Source organism: Oncorhynchus gorbuscha, linkage group LG11, assembly GCF_021184085.1.
Source record: "Oncorhynchus gorbuscha isolate QuinsamMale2020 ecotype Even-year linkage group LG11, OgorEven_v1.0, whole genome shotgun sequence".
NCBI lineage: Eukaryota > Metazoa > Chordata > Actinopteri > Salmoniformes > Salmonidae > Oncorhynchus > Oncorhynchus gorbuscha.
The window spans coordinates 30,830,162-30,851,770 of NC_060183.1; the positions used below are offsets into that span (position 1 = coordinate 30,830,162).

The 21,609-nt window shown below is 42.3% G+C and overlaps 1 protein-coding gene across 2 annotated transcripts; it reads right to left on the minus strand.

Moving 5' to 3' along the window:
* Positions 1-99: 99 nt before the first annotated feature.
* On the minus strand, positions 100-19,667 carry pelo (pelota mRNA surveillance and ribosome rescue factor). Of its 2 annotated transcripts, none has more exons than XM_046369365.1 (13): positions 19,459-19,667; positions 10,971-11,063; positions 8,670-8,820; positions 8,367-8,457; positions 4,973-5,136; positions 4,238-4,298; positions 3,881-4,042; positions 3,576-3,622; positions 3,388-3,461; positions 3,006-3,077; positions 2,178-2,252; positions 1,978-2,009; positions 100-670 (listed from the first exon to the last, which is right to left on the minus strand). In XM_046369365.1, the coding sequence occupies exons 1-13, from the start codon at positions 19,497-19,499 to the stop codon at positions 576-578; spliced, it is 1,158 nt and encodes a 385-aa protein (XP_046225321.1). In that variant the 5' UTR covers positions 19,500-19,667; the 3' UTR covers positions 100-575. The 2 variants fall into 2 exon arrangements, with proteins under 2 accessions (XP_046225321.1, XP_046225322.1); XM_046369366.1 differs by lacking the exon at positions 19,459-19,667 and adding an exon at positions 18,688-18,835.
* Positions 19,668-21,609: the final 1,942 nt, after the last annotated feature.

A 21,609-nucleotide genomic window follows, 5' to 3' on the forward strand; every position in this document is an offset into this window, starting at 1 on the left:
TGTTTGACCATTATAATTTTCTTGTTAGAAACAACTGTTACTGTGGCATCAAAAAGTACAAAAGTTACTACGAAAAGAACATGGCAGGACAAGAAAACGTAAGCTTTGGCGGTTTAATTGCAAGATAGATATATATGTATATATATACACACACTCAAAAGGAAAAATGTAGATGCAAAACTCTCATTAGAAATTAATTATACAGGTTTTATCAATATTAATACACTGTACTAGCATTTTATATCCAGATCAATCAGGTGTGCACTTTCTGTGTATTTATTATTATTTGTGTTTTATTCAGACTTGGCATCAAACAAATTACAGGCTTAACCATAGCATTAATGTAAACCAGAGTTTATCTTTCAGGCTTAACATTGGTACCACTTCTACTTGTACTGCACCTTAAACCCAAAAGCACAAGCATGTCAAATTCTGTGAGTATGATGATAAAGCAATAATGGTCAGGTTTTGCACTTTATGCACTCTATTTCTTCTTGCAACGTTGCGCTGTGTTCCTCACAGTTCTGCAGACTAAGAGTACCCCCAGGTCTAATTTCTCTGTTGCAGTGTGTCATTTATTCTTCATCAGAGCTGCTGTCATCCTCAGGCTCCGATAGATCAGCGATGGGGAAACGCAAGATGGCCGCCACTCCACTGAGCTGGGTCAACTCTGTACAAGGGAGAGACAGATGAGGCTGCTCAATTGTTGAAGCAAATTATACAATATTTGGTTGACAAATAATAAATATCACACACTCAATGATGCAATGCTACTCAGTAACCCTATCAGTGAAATACACTATGGTGAGAAGAAACATTGGGTGTTTCTCAATATGCATACAACCGTATCTCCACACTCATGCACCGAGTGCATTCTCCGACCACATTCCTGTGAGTACGTTCTTGTGAGAAATGCATAGAAACACATTTGAGAAGCACTCGCACTCCCCCTACTGTGTTACCTTACGCTTCACCTCCCCATTCACTGAACCTTCTTCTAGCCAATTCAATGGCAACAATAGACAAAACAAGATATATACAAAGCAAACTTCCTAATTTTCAGCTAGATATGTAAATCGTAATAATCTAGCTAGCCAGCTAGTTAAACAAGAAAAAAATGACCTAAAACTAAAGTTATGCAAGATAGATGTATATTTTTCATAGGTTGCTACCAATTCTTCGTCGCTAGCTAGCTAGCCCTATTGACTTACAATAAACTTATCCATTCACTGAATCGTCTTCCAGCCAGGACAACAATGGCAATAGAGACGAAACAAGATATACACAAAGCAACCGTTTTACTTCATAACTATCAGCTAGCTATATGTGAATCGTAATAATGTAGCTAATCAGATAGTTTAACAGGTAAAAATGACCTAAAACTATTATTATGCAAGATGTCAATTATGTCAATTGTTTGTGGGTAGCTAGCAAACAATTATTCGTGGCCACCTGGCTGGTTAACAGTACTAGTAGCTAGCCCTATTGACCCTATTATTAGCCCTATTATTATGGGCTTGCGATCTACGGCACGTAGGCAGGTAAACATGCCAAAACTAACACAGCATGTATTTATTAACATATCAAGATAAAATATCGTAGTCAGGCAACATATGAAAAGTGAATAGGCAACATTTCATTCTGAAGTTGGAGTGTTTTTTCTTACGCTTTCGCTCAAATGATGGCCGCCATTTATTTCAATAAATGTTGCATCCTTTTGTAAGTACTTGCGTACAAAATACTTTCCGTTGACGTTTACGTCGATGCATGTACAAACGGAGTACGCACTTGAGAAGTGCCCTCTGTGCTCCGTTTTACATACTTTGATTTGCACTGGCACTCCGACCCTACCGTGCTCCAATTTGCATGCTCGGAGCACGGCAGTATGCATTGAGAAACACCCATGGTATACTACCAATAACACATCTGTGAAATTGGCATTGACATGTCACTGATTATGGAAGGAACAAAACTTACGTTCTCCAGATACATGAAGGCTTGAAAATATTCTGTGGAAGAAAATAAAGAGGATCAGAATGAGAGTCGAGGACATGATCACAATAAGAAACAATCATCATAATTACAGTATAACTTGTCTACAGTAGCCTATCATATTTTTTTTTTACCTCATCATATTTTCACCATTATCATCGTTTCTCTTTCCTGCCTATCCCTACCTCACGGTTCCACCATTGTCTCTCACGTTGTCCACCAGCCGTACGTATCTACTCCGTGTGGCCACATCCTGGTGCCTGGGGACGAAGACATCCAAATGAAATGAAGAACATGCACAGATAAGCGACGACACACCTTTCACAGCTCATCTTCTCGCTGCCTGCTCTTTCCATGACATAGACTGACCAGGTGAAAGCTATGATCCCTTATTGATGTCACTTGTTAAATCCACTTCAATTTGTGTAGATGAAGGGGAGGAGACAGGTTAAAAGAAGCATTTTATTAAAGCTTTGAGACAATTGAGATGTGTTGTGTATGTGTGCCATTCAGAGGGTGAATGGACAAGACAAAAGATTTAAGTGCCTTTGAAAGGTTTATGGCAGTAGGTGCAGGCCCCCTGGATTGAGTGTGTCAAGAACTGAAATGCTGCTGGGTTTTTCACGCTCAACAGTTTCCCGTGTCTATCAAGAATGGTCCACCACCCAAAGGACATCCAGTCAACTTGATACAACCGTTGGAAGCATTGGAGTCAACTTGAAGAAGTCATTCCCCAACAAATTGAGGCTGTTCTGGGGACAATTCAATATTAAGAAGATGTTCCTAATGTTTTGTACACTCTGTGTAAGTCTACTTATCTTGAGGGAACTTTGGTTGTGGCATTCGAGTTAGGTTATAAACACATATGAGCACAATTCACACATGACAGGTACGCATGCATTGTATGTATAGGTCTCTATCCTCACTTTCTCAAATATTTATATAAAACACACACAAAATACAACGTTTTCCCCCCACAGAAATCCAAATATAATTCCATAAATCTTACATACCTGAAGAGCTTATCGCTAATCAACAAGATGTCAATAGCCAGTGCTTCGGAAGCTTTCTCCACGTGAGCCAACCTGCAACATCAAGTGAATAGAAAGGTGTTTAGTAGTGGTGGAACACGAGGACTCTCAATGTCATAGTCAGTCATTGGCATCGTGTTCAGTAGGGCACACCGTAGCAAAACGTTTTGCAACGGAAAACTTGTTCTTATTAGCCTAATTCAGATTTTAACTCAAAGAAAGAAAACAAACCAAAACAGGGAGGGACCATCTAGACGTGTCCAACAACGTACATTTTTGTTTTCTGTCGCTAAACGGTAAAAAAGTGTAAAAACTGTTTTTGCTGTATGCCCTAATGAACACGACCACGGTCTCTCTCTCTCACCCATAGAAGGCTCTGTCGGGCTCATGTTGTAGCATCTTGTAGAAGTCCTCCAGGGCTTTCACCTCCCCTGCTGCCTGTGAGTCACAGAGAAGACAAAGCATGAATAAACTGCAGTGTTCCTATTGAAAGGACCCGCAGCTGGATTAATAGACTATTAGTAGGATTAATAGACTAAATGGGACACTCGCCTTGGTATCAGACAATCTAGCCGTGACAGCTGGATCGCATAGAATCTCTGCAGGAAAAAAAAAACAAGCCAGTAAGCATTGCCCCACAGAAAAGGAAGAAATATCAAAACAACATTCTGAAATAAAATAAACATAAATAACACATTACTCAAAGTTGACAAGTATATGTATTATTACATCTTATAAGCATGATAATAAGATATAAGGGGTTACAGATGCTTATAGCAATTCTTACAATGCATTACAACCACATTAATAATGCATTGTAATAATACATTGTAACGTTATCAAAACATGTTCCCTACCTTTTAGGGAGTATTTGTGTCCCGAGGAGGAATGGACTAACATGAACTTGGGCCTATTCTCCAGCAGAATCTTGGAGTCTTGTCGGACTGCTTCTCTGAAGAGGTAGGCCATGAACTGGTCCTTCACAAACCCTGGACTGGCCACCAGTATACACTTCACCACTGACACAAAAGAAGACAGAGGACCAGAGTGAGAAAGAGGTGATATTAGGTAAAAGGTGAGTAGGTGTGTAGGCGGAGAGACTGTCACGTGATCTAAATCTGCCCCATTTCACAGGCCAGATGATGCCTGCTTAATCAGCCCTGAGTTGTGTTCAGTAGGGAGTTTCACCATGAAGCATATACTAGAGGACCCACCGTCAAAGTTGATATGTCTGAGGATCCCCTGCATCACTGCCTCATAGAACCTATCCAGGGCCTGAGAGAGGGAAAGAACCCGTTAGGAAACCAAACCCTTGCACATACTGATTGTTAAGACGCTTACACACAGGAAAATAAAATACAGCCGCCTCCATTGGTTTCTATGTAAAGCTGGCAGCAGGTTTGCCTCCCACCCTGGCGAGAGCGGGAACAGGGAGGGACGGCAGCTGCCACCAAGGGCACGCGAGGTACATGCTTCTCTTCCACTCCAGTTAAACACTTTCATCTTCTCGTGCTGGGTGCAGCTGCCTCTCCTCTTGCGAGGGATGGTTGTCCCCACCTCGGGCCCTTAGTAGGGCCATAGCAGGGGTCACCAGCACCAGGTTGGCCAGACTCTCATGCATCACCAAGGCTAATTACTTTTGTATTACCATAGAATAGTCAACATGGTAATATACCATGTCACACGGATTTCAAATACTTCCAGGAACACTCAAATGGCAACTACTCACTGATGGTTGAACTGTAGTATGGCGTATGATCATTGTTCTGTTTGTTCCAAATATGACAACAACCATAGTTGGCTACACAGCACAAATAGATCTGGGACCAGACTAGGATTATGTAGCATAGTTATAATGTAACAGAGTTGCAGCATGCCGCTAGTGCCGACTTTGGCAGCTCCCTGTCTGTAAGCCCCTTTAATGATGGGGTCATGAAGCCAATACTGACCTTCTCGTGCTGGGTGCAGCTGCCTCTCCTCTTGCGAGGAATGGTCACCTCCACCTTGGCCCTTAGTAGGGTCATAGCAGGGGTCACCAGCACCAGGTTGGCCAGACCCTCCTGCATCACCACGGCCGCTACGTCTGCCTTCTGGGTGGGGTCACACGCCTGCTCTGAGAGGGCCACAGGAAATAGAATAAGAGTTCAGGTTGCATACAGGCCTAGGTACTCAAAACAGGGTTCGCACTCTGTCGTAAATCTATTTACTTTCCCACGACTTTCCATGTCTACAGATAAGAATTTCCATGTGACAACTTTCACACACATTAGGCAATGCAAAGTACATGTTTCTGATCATTTAATGTATAAACTGTGAACATTCCCTGATTTTCCATAATTGCATCAATGTATTTACTAAATTCCCTGACTTCTCCTGTCTGGAATGCGTATTTGAAAATTCCATGATATTCCTGACATTTCTCGACCAGTGGGAACCATGTCAAAACAGGTCTCAATACAGAGAACCATATGAAAGACTTAGTGAGTGGAATACCTTGAAATTCAATGATTTTGATTGACAGATTACGTACAAAACAACAAAACAGGGATTTAAGCCTTTGAGGAGCACCATCACCTCACAGGTTACAAGTACACACTAGAGGTCGACCGATTAATCAGAATGGCCGATTAATTAGGGCCGATTTCAAGTTTTCATAACAACCGGAAATCTGTATTTTTGGGCGCCGATTTCCAATTTTATTTTTATACCTTTATTTAACTAGGCATGTCAGTTAAGAACACATTCTTATTTTCAATGACAGCCTGGGAACGGTGGGTTAACTGCCTTGTTCAGGGGCAGAACGACAGATGTTCACCTTGTCAGCTCAGGGGATCCAACCTTGCAACCGTACAGTTAACTAGTCCAACGCTCTAACCCAGGGGTGTCAAACTCATTTTGCATCGTGGGCCACATACGGCCTAGGGAGATGTCAAGTGGGCCGGACCATTAAAATTATACCATACTCTGCTATAAATAACCAAAATATCATGTCTTTCCTTTGTTTTGGTGTAAAGAAGCACAAGAACATTAGGAAAATATTGAAATTTAACGAACTATCCTTTTACAAAACATTTCATGAAACACCTCATATTTCCTTAGACAAACGTGCAATTTACTTTTATCATTCACAAATATGCATTGCAACTGATCCCACTGATTGTACAAAGGCACAAAACTTTAATTGGTACTGAAAAATATAGTAATGCACTTTAAGATTAAATGAGACTTTTAAAGAAAGGAATTTTTAATCTTATCTCTTCTCAGTTGTCCTTGCAAGCCGTCATATTTTTCGCTGTGATGAGTCTCGTAGTGGCGTTGAATATTATATTCCTTCAATACCGAAACTTGTTGCAAACACACCAAGCACAAAGGTTTTCCGTGCATCTCTGTAAATAAATAGGACGTGGTCCATTTTTCTTTGAAAATTCTACACTCCTTATCTACTTTTCTCCGTTTGGATAACGACATTTTGGCTAATGAGGGTGTAGCGGAGAGGTAGAGACCAAGGTATTAACAACGTCGTAACAAGCAGCAGATGGCGCATTGATACCGTCTGCTGTTTTCAGTCTGTCTCAGTGATGCGGCTTGTCTTCTACTCTGATGGAAAGAGTGCGCCCCTTAGCGGATAATCCATGAATTGCAGCGAATTAAAAATATTAATTCCATGTCTTTTATGCATTTTTTCCACTTTCAAATTATCCTGCGGGCCTGATCGAACCTCCTTGGGGGCCGGTTCCGGACCGCGGGCCGTATGTTTGACACCCCTGGACCAAGGTATTAACAACGTCGTAACAAGCAGCAGATGGCGCATTGATACCGTCTGCTGTTTTCAGTCTGTCTCAGTGATGCGGCTTGTCTTCTACTCTGATGGAAAGAGTGCGCCCCTTAGCGGATAATCCATGAATTGCAGCGAATTAAAAATATTAATTCCATGTCTTTTATGCATTTTTTCCACTTTCAAATTATCCTGCGGGCCTGATCGAACCTCCTTGGGGGCCGGTTCCGGCCCGCGGGCCGTATGTTTGACACCCCTGCTCTAACCATTGCACTCCATGAGGAACCTGCCTGTTACGCGAATGCAGTGGAAGCCAATGTAAATTGCTAACTAGCATTAAATTTACCTTATAAAAAACAATCAATCATAATCACTAGTTATGACTACTAATCCTGTTTAGCAGGCTATATTAACCAGGTGAAATTGTGTAATTTCTCTTGCGTTTATTGTATGCAGAGTCAAGGTATATGCAACAGTTTGGGCTGCCTGGCTCATTGCGAACTAATTTGCCATAATTCTACGTAATTATGACATAACATTGAAGGTTGTGCAATGTAACAAGAATATTTAGATTTAGGGATGCCACCCGTTAGATAAAATTCAGAACGGTTCTGTATTTCACTGAAATAAACGTTTTGTTTTCGAAATGATAGTTTCCGGATTCGATCATATTAATGACCAAAGGCTTGTAATTTCTGTGTTAATTATGTGAATTAAGTCTGATTTGATAGAGCAATCTGACTGAGCAACAGCAGGCCCGTAGTCATTCATTCAAACAGCACTTTCGTGCTTTTTGCCAGCAGCTCTTCGCAAGCACAGCGCTGTTTATGACTTCAAGCCTATCAGCCTAATGGTTGGTGTAACCAATGTGAAATGGCTAGCTAGTTAGCTGGGTGTGCGCTAATACCGTTTCAAACGTCACTCGCTTTTAGATTTGGAGTAATTATTCCCCTTGCGCTGCAAATGCCGCGGCTTTTGTGGAGCGATGGGTAACGCTGCTTCAAGTGTGGCTGTTGTCGATGTGTTCCTGGTTCGAGCCCAGGTAGGGGTGAGGAGAGGGACGGAAGCTATACTGTTACACTGGCAATACTATAGTGCCTATAAGAACATCCAATAGTCAAAGGTATATGAAATACAAATGGTATAGAGAGAAATAGTCGTATAAATACTATATTAACTACAACCTAAAACCTCTTACCTTGGAATATTGAAGTCTCATGTTAAAAGGAACCACCAACTTTCATATGCTCATGTTCTGAGCAAGGAACATAAACGTTAGCTTTTTTACATGGCACACATTTTCACATGGCACATATTACATATTACTTTCTTCTCCAACACTTTGTTTTTGCATTATTTAAACCAAATGGAACGTTTCATTATTTATTTGAGGCTAAATTGATTTTATTGATGTATTATATTAAGTTAAAATAAGTGTTCATTCAGTATTGTTGTAATTATTATTACAAAAAAAAAGGGTGATTAATCGGTATCGGCTTTTTTGGTCCTCCAATAATCGGTATCGGCGTTGACAAATCATAATCGGTCGACCTCTAGTACACACTCACCGATCCTATCGAGGACGACACTATCCCAGATCTTTTTGGCAAGTGTGAACTTCCTGTTTAGCTCCAACTCAATGGTGTGGTAAGCCCCCATCTAGGGACAGAGGAAAAAGCACTTCCTTCACTTGCTACAACAAAACAACAACAAAATAAAATTGGAAACTCCACGTAACTTAGACCATTAGCATTAGCTTTCCTAGCATCATGATTTGTCTACTGGTAATGTGACAACGCCAAACTAACATAACAGTTACAGGCTAAAGTGGAAGTGCGTTGTTTTTGTCCTCAACGTTGTTAATCTCGGACCTTCACATATTGATTCTCTTGGATGTTGGTTCCCTTCACCCTCAGCTGGCAGGCCTGTGAGTCAAAGTCAATAGTATCCACACACAAACACAGGGTGGTGCGCACTCTCGAGCTCCCCACGCTGCCCGTGGATGACTCAGTCTGCACCTTTCTGAGGAATCAGGGAGAAAGGTATCATTGGTCACTAAGGCTGCGCTTTGTAGTAAAGGTGTGTGTGTGAGAGAGTGAGTGAATGAGTGAGTGAGTGAGTGACAAAGTGAGGTAGATAGCTTTTCTCACTTGAGCTGTAATGCTCTAATTATTTTTGAATTACCATAAAATAGTCAATATGGCAATATACACTGCTCAAAACAATAAAGGGAACACTTAAACAACACAATGTAACTCCAAGTCAATCACACTTCTGTGAAATCAAACTGTCCACTTAGGAAGCAACACTGGAAGCAACACTGATTGACAATAAATTTCACATGCTGTTGTGCAAATGGACACCCCCAATAAAGGAGTGGTTCTGCAGGTGGTGACCACAGACCACTTCTCAGTTCCTATGCTTCCTGGCTGATGTTTTGGTCACTTTTGAATGCTGGCGGTGCTTTCACTCTAGTGGTAGCATGAGACGGAGTCTACAACCCACACAAATGGCTCAGGTAGTGCAGCTCATCCAGGATGGCACATCAATGCGAGCTGTGGCAAGAAGGTTTGCTGTGTCTGTCAGCGTAGTGTCCAGAGCATGGAGGCGCTACCAGGAGACAGGCCAGTACATCAGGAGACATGGAGGAGGCCGTAGGAGGGCAACAACCCAGCAGCAGGACCGCTACCTCCATCTTTGTGCAAGGAGGAGCAGGAGGACCACTGCCATAGCCATGCAAAATTACCTCCAGCAGGCCACAAATGTGCATGTGTCTGCTCAAACGGTCACAAACAGAATCCATGAGGGTGGTATGAGGGCCCGACATCCACAGGTGGGGGTTGTGCTTACAAGCCCAATACCGTGCAGGACGTTTTTCATTTGCCAGAGAACACCAAGATTGGCAAATTCGCCACTGGCGCCCTGTGCTCTTCACAGATTAAAGCAGGTTCACACTGAGCACATGTGACAGACGTGAGAGTCTGGAGACGCCGTGGAGAATGTTCTGCTGCCTGCAACATCCTCCAGCATGACCGGTTTGGCGGTGGGTCAGTCATGGTGTGGGATGGCATTTCTTTGGGGGGGCCGCACAGCCCTCCATGTGCTCGCCAGAGATAGCCTGACTGCCATTAGGTACCGAGATGAGATCCTCAGACCCCTTGAGAGACCATATGCTGGTGCGGTTGGCCCTGGGGTCCTCCTAATGCAAGACAATACTAGACCACATGTGGCTGGAGTGTGTCAGCAGTTCCTGCAAGAGGAAGGCATTGATGCTATGGACTGGCCTGCCCGTTCCCCAGACCTTAATCCAATTGAGCACATCTGGGACATCATGTCTCGCACCACAGACTGTCCAGGAGTTGGCGGATGCTTTAGTCCAGGTCTGGGAGGAGATCCCTCAAGAGACCATCCGCCACCTCATCAGGAGCATGCCCAGGCATTGTAGGGAGGTCATACAGGCACGTGGAGACCACACACACTACTGAGCCTCATTTTGACTTGTTTTAAGGACATTACATCAAAGTTGGATCAGCCTGTAGTGTGGTTTTCCACTTTAATTTTGAGTGTGGCTCCAAATCCAGACCTCCATTGGTTGATAAATTTGATTTTCATTGATAATTTTTGTGTGATTTTGTTGTCAGCACATTCAACTATGTAAAGAAAAAAGTATTTAATAAGAATATTTCATTCATTCAGATCTAGGATGTGTTATTTTAGTGTTCCCTTTATTTTTTTGAGCAGTGTACTATGTCACACAGATATCAAATACTTCCTGAAACACTCAAATGGTAACCATCCACTGATGGCAGAACTGTAGTATGATCATGTTTCGGAGCAGGATTATATTAACCTGGTACCAGATCTGTTTGTGCCAAACATGACAACAAACATATTTAGCTACAAAGAACAAATAGATCTGGGACCAGACTAGGATTATGTACCATAGTGAAAGTGTAACAGAGTTAGATTTGTAACCTCACTCGATAACTTGAAATGTTTCCACCCACACGATCAAACTTTTCTATAGCGCAGTTGGCTAAGATGTTGTCAAGTGGGCAGTCCAGTGAGTTTGCAAGACAGAGAATCCGAGATGGAGTACCAGTGCAGGCTCGAGTGGAAGGAAGTTATTCTGTTAAGCAAGCACAATGAAATCAGTCACAATAGCAAGTTACCTAATAGTGGAGGCCATAAGACTGTCACCGATCTGCAGTAAGTTGTAAGTGTGCCACATGTCCTCTGCCTCTTCCGGCATCAGTGTCACCTGACTGGGAGGCACACACACACACACACACACACACACACACACACACACACACACACACACACACACACACACACACACACACACACACACACACACACACACACACACACACACACACACACACACACACACACACACACACACACACACACACACACACAACCTTGAAAATAGAGCTCAGTTCAGGTTGTGTGAGATTGAAAGTAATCAAAATCAGCAGTAATGGGAATTGCTATTAGTGGTTCAAGTCAATGTTGGAAGGTTAGTCATTCAATTTGATCAAGACAATAATAACTGTTTCTGTGTAGCAATGAGGATGGAAATGTATTGAGCAGGGGTTTTCAAACTGGTTTCCACTTCCCCCAAGGTACTGCAGGGGGTCTACCAGTCAAAAGTTTGGACACACCAACTCATTCCAGGGTTTTTCTTTATTTTTTACTACATTGTAGAATAATAGTGAAGACATCAAGTTTTTAAATAAATAATTATGTGAAAAATAATTATTTACTGAATATCACTAGCTCCAACAGAATACTACCGTGGATACCATTTTTATGTCTCTGCGTCCAGTATGAAGGAAATTTGAGGTAATTTCATGAGACAATGCCAACTAGCATTAGAACAATGTCGAAGTCTACTGGAACAGTTAACATGCTACCTGTTCCTGTTCACCTGACTCTGAGGAAGTAGATAAATAAATTACAGTCATTGGAGCTTATTACAGGGTTTTCTATGTTGAAAATTCTTAAGTGGGCCGTCTAAGTGGTTATTTTCAGGATGGAAAAACTGTTTGTGTCAACTTAAACAACTAAAACCAGATAGAAAGCATGCAGAAAAGATATTGAACTATATATATTTTTTTCTCAATAATACCATCGTTGAGAACTAACAATCAAATACAAGCAAAAAAATATATGAAACTTGTATTTTCCTACTAGCACTGACTGTTGATAAAATCATAACTTTGACGGAAAATGTACACTACATGACCAAAAGTATATGGACACCTGTTCATCGAACATCTCATTCCAAAATCATGGGCATTAGTATGGAGTTGCCCCCCCCCCCCCCCCCCCAATTGCTGCCTCCATTCTTCTAGGAAGGCTTTTCACTATGGAAACGCATTTCATGAAGCGTCCAATGAACAGTTCCTGTGCTGAAGTTGCTTACAAAGGCAGTTTGGAACTCAGTAGTAAGTGTTGCAACAAGAGGACAGATGATTTTTAGGTGCTACGTGCTTCAGCACTCGCCGGTCCCGTTCTGCGAGCTTGAGTGGCCTACCACTTCGCAGCTGAGCCGTTGTTGCTCCTAGACGTTTCCACTTAACAAAAACAGCACTTACAGTTGACCAGGGCAGCTCTACCAGTGCAGAAATGTGACAAAATGTATTTTTGGAAAGGTGGCATTTTGGAAAGGTGGCATCCTTTCAAACCCCAGAGCTGACAAGGTACAAATCTGTCGTTCTGCCCCTGAACAGGCAGTTAACCCACTGTTCCCAGGCCGTCATTGAAAATAAGAATGTGTTCTTAACTGACTTGCCTGGTTAAATAAAAGGTAAAATTTAAAAAATGTAAAACGGCGGTGCCACGTTGAAAGCCACTGAGTGAAGTTTGGACATTAAGTTTGGACATTCTACTGCCAATGTTTGTCTATGGAGATTGCATGGATGTGTGCTCAATTTGATACCTGTCAGCAACGGGTGTGACCAAAATAACAAAATCCAATAATTTAAAGGGGTGTCCCACATACTTCTGCATACAGTGCATTCGGAAAGTATTCAGACCCCTTCAGTCTTTCCACATTTTGTTACGTTACAGCCTTATTCTAAAATTGATTAAATCATTTTTCCCCCTCATCAATCTACACACAATACCCCATAATGACAAAGCAAAAACTGTTTATTTTTCTTCACATTTAATACAAAAACATCACATTTACGTAAGTATTCGGACTCTTCACTTAGTACTTTGTTGAAGCACATTTGGCAGCGATTACAGCCTCGAGTCTTCTTGGGTATGATGCTACAAGCGTTGCACACCTGTATTTGGGGGGTTTCTCTCATTTTTCTCTGCAGGTACTCTCAAGCTCTGTCAGGTTGGATGGGGAGAGTCAGTACACAGCTATTGTAGATCTCTCCAGAGATGTTTGATAAGGGTTCAGGTCCAGGCTCTGACTGGGCCACTCAAGGACATTTAGAGACTTGTCCCAAAGCCACTCCTGCGCTGGAGCAGGTTTTCATCAAGGATCTCTCTGTACTTTGCTCTGTTCATCTTTCCCTCGATCCTGACTAGTCTCCCAGTCCCTGCTTCACCGTAGGGATGGTATTGGCCAAGTGATGAGCGATGCCTGGTTTCTTCCAGACGTGAAGCTTGGCAATCAAGCCAAAGAGTTGAAACTTGGTTTCATCAGACCAGATAATATTTTTTCTCATGGTCAGAGTCATTTAGGTGTGTTTTGGCAAACTCCAAGAAGGCTATCATGTGCCTTTCACTGAAGAGTGTTTTCCGTCTGGCCACTCTACCATAAAGGCCTGATTGGTGGACTGCTGCAGGAAGGTTCTCCCATCTCCACAGAGAAACTCTGGAGCTCTGTCAGAGTGACCATCGTGTTCTTGGTCACCTCCCTGAGCAAGACTCTTCTCCCCCAAGTGCTCAGCTTGGCCAGGCGGCCAGCTCTAGGAAGTGTCTTGGTGGTTCCAAACACCTTCAATTTATGAAAGATGGAGGCCACTATGTTCTTGTGGACCTTCAATGCTACAGAAAATGTTTTGTACCCTTCCCCAGATCTGTGCCTTGACACAATCCTCTTGGAGCTCTACGGACAATTCCTTCGACCTCATGGCTTGGTTTTTGCTCTGAAATGCACTATTACCCGTGGGACCTTATATAGACAGGTGTGTGCCTTTCCAAATCATGTCGAATCAATTGAATTTACCACAGAAACAATTCGGAAAGTAGAAACAACCAAGTTGTAGAAACATCTCAAGGATGATCAAAGGAAACAGGATGCACCTGAGCTCAATTTCGAATCTCATAGCAATCGGTCTGAATACTTACATAAGTAAGGTATTTCCGTTTTTTATTTTATACATTTGCAAAATAAAAAAATAAAAAACTTTTCACTTCATCCTTATGTGTGTAGGTTGATGAGGTTGGGGCGGCAGGGTAGCCTAGTGGTTAGAGCGTTGGACTAGTAACCGGAGGGCTGCAAGTTCAAATCCCCGAGCTGACAAGGTCGTTCTGTCGTTCTGCCCCTGAACAGGCAGTTAACCCACTGTTCCTAGGCCGTCATTGAAAATAAGAATTTGTTCTTAACCGACTTGCCTAGCTAAATAAAGGTAAAAAAAAGAGAGAGAAAAGAGTGAAGGGGTCTGAATACTTCTGGAATGCATTTAATATAATAGTGTACTTACAACAACGGGTGATAAGTGATTGTCTCACCTAGCTATTTTAAGAGGAATTAACTGTAATTAACTGCTCTGGATAAGAGCATCTGCTAAAAGGCCTTAAATATAAATGTCAAGAAGAATTGAAAATTCCAAAAACCAGGCACAGGCTCATTGATTTTGTAATGTTTGCGCAGAGGAACACAGCATTAGCCATGGCAAAATGCACAGAATTCAAGTAAATTAGCTTCAAATCTTCAAAATGTGTACTGCAGAAAATGTGATTTACGACAGTAACATTTTCTGTATGCCAAGAAACCTTTACATTTCTAGTTAAAAGACTATGTTAGAGTTTACACTTCCTCATAGAATGAACTGTGGCCAGGGAGGTCTAAAATAAAAATGAACTCTTTACCAAATCAATTTATTTTAAAATGTTGATTACTTCTACTTGACATTCACCTTATGATAAAACATGACAGGATTATACACTACGCAAAAAATAAAATAAAGGGAACACTTAAAGATCACAATGTAAATCCAAGTCAATCACACTTCTGTGAAATCAAACTGTCCACTTAGGAAGCAACACTAATTGACAATAAATTTCACATGCTGTTGTGCAAATGGAATAGACAACAGGTGGAAATTATAGGCAATTAGCAAGTCACCCCCAATAAAGGAGTGGTTCTGCAGGTGGGGACCACAGACCACTTCTCAGTTCCTATGCTTCCTGGCTGATGTTTTGGCCACTTTTGAATGCTGGCGGTGCTTTCACTCTAGTGGTAGCATGAGACAGAGTCTACAACCAACACAAGTGGCTCAGGTAGTGCAGCTCATCCAGGATGGCAGGCACATCAATGCGAGATGTGGTAAGAAGGTTTGCTGCGTCTGTCAGCGTAGTGTCCAGAGCATGGATGAGCTACCAGGAGACAGGCCAGTACATCAGGAGACGTGGAGGAGGCTGTAGGAGGGCAACAACCCAGCAGCAGGACCGCTACCTCCGCCTTTGTGCAAGGAGGAGCAGGAGGACCACTGCCAGAGACCTGCAAAATGACCTCCAGCAGGCCACAAATGTGCATGTGTCTGCTCAAACGGTCAGAAACAGATTCCATGAGGATGATATGAGGGCCCGACGTCCACAGTTGGGGGTTGTGCTTACAGCCCAATACCGTGCAGGACGTTTTTCATTTGCCAGAGAACACCAAGATTGGCAAATTCGCCACTGGCGCCCTGTGCTCTTCACAGATGAAAGCAGGTTCACACTGAGCACATGTGACAGACGTGACAGTCTGGAGACGCCGTGGAGAACGTGCTGCTGCCTGCAACATCCTCCAGCATGACCGGTTTGGCGGTGGGTCAGTCATGGTGTGGGGTGGCATTTCTTTGGGGGGGCTGCACAGCCCTCCATGTGCTCGCCAGAGGTAGCCTGACTGCCATTAGGTACCGAGATGAGATCCTCAGATCCCTTGTGAGACCCTATGCTAGTGCGGTTGGCCCTGGGTCCCTCCTAATGCAAGACAATGCTCGACCTCATGTGGCTAGAGTGTGTCAGCAGTTCCTGCAAGAGGAAGGCATTGATGCTATGGACTGGCCCGCCCATTCCCCAGACCTGAATCCAATTGAGCACATCTGGGACATCATGTCTCGCTCCATCCACCAACGCCACGTTGCACCACAGACTGTCCAGGAGTTGGCGGATGCTTTAGTCCAGGTATGGGAGGAGATGCCTCAGGAGACCATCCGCCACCTCATCAGAAGCATGCCCAGGCGTTATAGGGAGGTCATACAGGCACATGGAGGCCACACACACTACTGAGCCTCATTTTGACTTGTTTTAAGGACATTACATCAAAGTTGGATCAGCCTGTAGTGTGGATTTCCACTTTAATTTTGAGTGTCACTCCAAATCCAGACCTCCATGGGTTGATAAATTTGATTTCCATTGATAATTTTTGCGTGATGTTGTTGTCAGCACCAATTGTGCAAGTTCTCCCACTTAAAAAGATGAGAGACCTGTAATTTTCATCAAAGGTACACTTCAACTATGACAGAAAAAAATCCAGAAAATCACATTGTAGGATTTTTAATGAATTTATTTGCAAATTATGGTGGAAAATACGTTTTTGGTCACCTACAAACAAGCAAGATTTCTGGCTCCCAGTATTTGGTCAATAACAAAAGTTTATCTCAATACTTTGTTATATACCCTTTGTTGGTAATGACAGAGGTCAAATGTTTTCTGTAAGTCTTCACAAGGTTTTCACACACTGTTGCTGGTATTTTGGCCCATTCCTCCATGCAGATCTCCTCTAGAGCAGTGATGTTTTGTGGCTGTTGCTGGGCAACACGGACTTTCAACTCCCTCCAAAGATTTTCTATGGGGTTGGGATCTGGAGACTGGCTAGGCAACTCCAGGACCTTGAAATGCTTCTTACGAAGCCACTCCTTTGTTGCCCGGGCGGTGTGTTTGGGATCATTGTCATGCTGAAAGACCCAGCCACATTTAATCTTCAATACCCTTGCTGATGGAAGGAGGTTTTCACTCAAAATCTCACAATACATGGCCCCATTCATTCTTTCCTTTACACGGATTAGTCGTCCTTGTCCCTTTGCAGAAAAACAGCCCCAAAGCATGATGTTTCCACCCCCATGCTTCACAGTAGGTATGGTGTTCTTTGGATGCAACTCAGCATTCTTTGTCCTCCAAACACAACGAGTTGAGTTTTTACCAAAAAAGTTATATTTTGGTTTCATCTGACCATATGACATTCTCCCAATCTTCTTCTGGATCATCCAAATGCTCTCTAGCAAACTTCAGACGGGCCTGGACATGTACTGGCTTAAGCAGGGGGACAAGTCTGGCACTGCAGGATTTGAGTCCCTGGCGGCGTAGTGTGTTACTGATGGTAGGCTTTGTTACTTTGGTCCCAGCTCTCTGCAGGTCATTCACTAGGTCCCCCCGTGTGGTTCTGGGATTTTTGCTCACCATTCTTGTGATCATTTTGACCCCACGGGGTGAGATCTTGCATGGAGCCCCAGATCGAGGGAGATTATCAGTGGTCTTGTATGTCTTCCATTTCCTAATAATTGCTCCCACAGTTGATTTCTTCAAACCAAGATGCTTACGTATTGCATATTCAGTCTTCCCAGCCTGGTGCAGGTCTACAATTTTGTTTCTGGTGTCCTTTGACAGCTCTTTGGCCTTGGCCATTGTGGAGTTTGGAGTGTGACTGTTTGAGGTAGTGGACAGTTGTCTTTTATACTGATAACAAGTTCAAACAGGTGCCATTAATACAGGTAATGAGTGGAGGACAGAGGAGCCTCTTAAATAAAAAGTTACAGGTCTGTGAGAGCCAGAAATCTTGCTTGTTTGTAGGTGACCAAAAACATATTTTCCACCATAATTTGCAAATAAATTCATTAAAAATCCTACAATGTGATTTTCTGGATTTTTTTTCTCATTTTGTCTGTCATAGTTGAAGTGTACCTATGATGAAAATAACAGACCTCTCATCTTTGTGGGAGAACAATTGGTGGCTGACTAAATACTTTTTTTGCCCCACTGTGTGGGTAGTCTGGACAATAGAACGAGTCAAAATTCACCCAGGGCTGAAAAATAGCAAAAGAACGTTGGCTAAGCAGGAACACTTGCGCAAGCCCATAACTAATGAATGGAATCGAACGTTCACAGAACGTTCACTGGTGACGCTTAGAATTCCATTTCGCCTAAATGGCACAAAAAAATGTATCCTTTTTTTATTTTAACACTACAATATGTTCTTAGGACGAAACGTAAAAAATAACAACTCGTGTAGAAAGAAAGTAAACATCCGCACATCGATTGTGCCAAGTGTGCTTTATGTCTGAATAAAATGAAGTAGGGGAAAAAAATGGCAACTTATGACTACTTCTGGTCTAGCGAAACCTTGTGTAATTAGAAAGAGGAGATTATCTTGATTAAAATGGTGTCCGCCTTGAAAAGAAATCTAAATATACACATTGCGAGATATTTGGCGAAATATACCAGCATGCCTCTCCATAGGAAAACAATGGGGGTGAACTCAGCGTTCCAAGGGCAAAAGGTATTTCGGGGATAGCGTTTGATGACAAGGAGTACGCTGTCCAGCCTTACACAATTATAAAGAGGAGATTATACTGTTTAAAAATAGTGTCGCCTTTGGAGGGAAAAAAATATATATAAACATTGCGAGATATTTGGCAAAATAGACAAACATACCTATATTTCCCCGTAGTAAACAATGGGACCTCAGAGTTCCATGAGTATTTTTTGTTGTTGTTTACATTCTAACTAACCAGCAACGTGGGCAGGTCTCGTTGCCATCAATAGCAAAGCAGGCATTGTGACGTAGAACAATAAACTGGGAATAGAACCTTCAGAAGGCGAGTTGGTGCCACGTTGCTCAATGGAACTAATAAGCCTGTTTTTTCGTGATTACTTCAAAACTACGGCACGCAGCTGGGACATACTGTCATATTATGAAACTTGGCTCCACGACGGAGGCAATGAACTAGTTCAACGGATGCAATGAACTAGTTATCAGGAAAAAAAGCATTGTTAAAAATGTAATGTGTCCAGGGTCGCCGGTTTACCTGCGCGGGGGTCTCTGGACAACAAAAGTTTGAAAACCCCTGGTATAAAGCACTCAGCACAACAATATTATAATGCAATGGTATTCCTATGATGATATTCTAGCTAAACTAGCTAGCATGCATGACTATGAGTATGGACAACTGCCCATAGTTTGTGCTCAGCAGCTGATAAATCAGGACGGCCATTTCCATGTAAAATTAAACAACACATGGATACAACATTGTTCTTGTTTAATGATGTATAGAAATGCATACAATACACTGGTGGTGACTGAATAATTGCACTGTACCAGAAGTATATACTGCTACGTCGGACACATGTGCGACAGACCTGCGCTAGCGTTAACGTTCCTTAGCTTACCAGCTAGCTAACGTTAGCTTGTTGACGCTTACTTACCCGGCATTGTCTTTTTCGATATCTTTATGAAGCAACTTCATGGTGTAATAGCTTTGTTATAAACAACAGTATTATTTGCTAGCATATGAAGAAGTTATTATTACATTTAGCTAGTGTCATATTTACTCAAGTGTCTAGTTATCTATTTCTTTAGAATGAACCGCTCAAGAGATTTGGGTTGGCGGCCCGACCTCCGTTCCGCCAGCAAGAATAAGTAATACCAAGCAAGAACAAGGTGGCAATTTCCGTTCAAAATAAAAGTCTAACAGTGAAGATGGTAGATTTTTTTGGTTCTTTCGAAATTCGTGAAGTAATACCTAACAATACAAAACGATACACATACATTTAAGAAACAAAGAAATATCAGAAAGAGCAGAGTCCGGAATATAAATATATATATGTATGTATAATGGTGTGTATAGACAGTATGGACAGTATATTAATAGAAAAACCTACTACAGAAGTAGTTATATAGCACTAGCCTTGACTAGAATACAGTCTATACATATGAAGTGGGTAAAACAGTATGTAAACATTGTGACCAAGTGTTCGATCACTATTTACCGAGCCTTCAGAAAGTATTCACACCCCTTGACTTTTTCCACATATTGTTATATTACAGCCTGAATTTAAAATGGATTAAATTGAGCTTTTGTGTCACTGATCTAAACACAATACCCCATAATGTCAGAGTGGAATTATGATTTTTGACATTTTTGCAAATGAATTAAAAATGAAAAGCTGAAATGTCTTGAGTCAATAAGTATTCAACCCTTTTGTTATGGCAAGCCTAAATATGTTTAGGAGTAAAAATGTGCTTAACAAGTCACATAATAAGTTGCCTGGACTCACTCTTTGTGCAATAATAGTGTTTAACATGATTTTTGAACGACTACACACATACAATTATCTGTAAGGTCCCCCAGTCGAGCAGAGAATATCAAGCACAGATTCAATCACAAAGACCATTGGTAGATGGGTAAAAAACAACAGACATTGAATAATCCCTTTGAGCATGGTGCAGTTATTCATTACACTTTGGATGATGTATCAATACACCCAGTCACTACAAAGAGGCCCTTCCTAACTCAGTTGCCAGAGGGGAAGGAAACCACTCAGGGATATCACCATGAGGCCAATGGTAATTTTAAAAACAGTTATAGGGTTTAATAGCTGTTATAGGAGATAACTGCAGATGGATCAACAACATTGTAGTTACTCCACAACACTAACATAAACACCATAGTACCCTCCAAGCTCATCATCAAGCTTGGGGCCCTGGGTCTGAACCCCGCCCTGTGCAACTGGATCCTGGATTTTCTGACGGGTTGCCTACAGGTGCTGAAGGTAGGCATCAACACCTCCACTACGCTGATCCTCAACACAGGGGCCCCACAAGGGTGCATGCTCAGCTCCCTCCTGCACTCCCTGTTTACCCACGCACGCCTCCAACTCAATCATCAAGTTTGCAGAAGACACAACAGTGGTAGGCCTGATTACCAACAACGACGAGACAGCGTACAGGTGAGGGCCCTGGCATAGTTGTGCCAGGAAAATAACCTCTCCTTCAACGTGAACAAACCGAAGGAGCTGATTGTGGACGTCATGAGACAGCAGAGGGAGCACGCCCACATCTAAGTTCCTTGGAGTACACATCACTGACAATCTGAAATGGTCCATCCACACAGGCAGTATGGTGAAGAAGGCGCAACAGCTCCTCTTCAAACTCAGGAGGCTGAAGAAATTCGACCTGGCCCCTAAGACCTTCACAAACTTTTACAGGCCTGTCGGGCTGTATCACCGTCTGATACGGCAACTGCTGTTGAGAGTGAAAAACCCAGCATCATTGCAGTTCTGCCTAAACAAAATAAATGTACTTTGTCTTGCCAAAACGTTTGACCTGATGCATGTTTTGGCACGTAAGTTTGGCCTCGGGCCAGTGGCGTGTATTCATGGATGCCAAATGAAGTTGCCAGGCTTCATGGATGCCAAAGGAAGTTGCTAGGCTACCCCAAAACATTTACCAAATTTGTTTTTTATATATATATATACATACAGTATATCACAAAAGTGAGTACACCCCTCACATTTTTGTAAACATTTGAGTATATCTTTTCATGTATGAGTGCTGTCAGCATTGCTGCAGAGTTT

Excerpts from the sequence above, each read along its gene's own strand:
- pelo (XM_046369365.1), bottom strand. The coding sequence starts at position 19,499 with ATGAAGTTGCTTCATAAAGATATCGAAAAAGACAATGCCGG. Across the intron at positions 8,821-10,970 it reads CTTATGGCCTCCACTATTAG|AAAGGTGCAGACTGAGTCAT; the intron begins GTAACTTGCTAT and ends CTGATTCCTCAG. Across the intron at positions 3,078-3,387 it reads CCCGACAGAGCCTTCTATGG|GTTGGCTCACGTGGAGAAAG; the intron begins GTGAGAGAGAGA and ends TTGATGTTGCAG.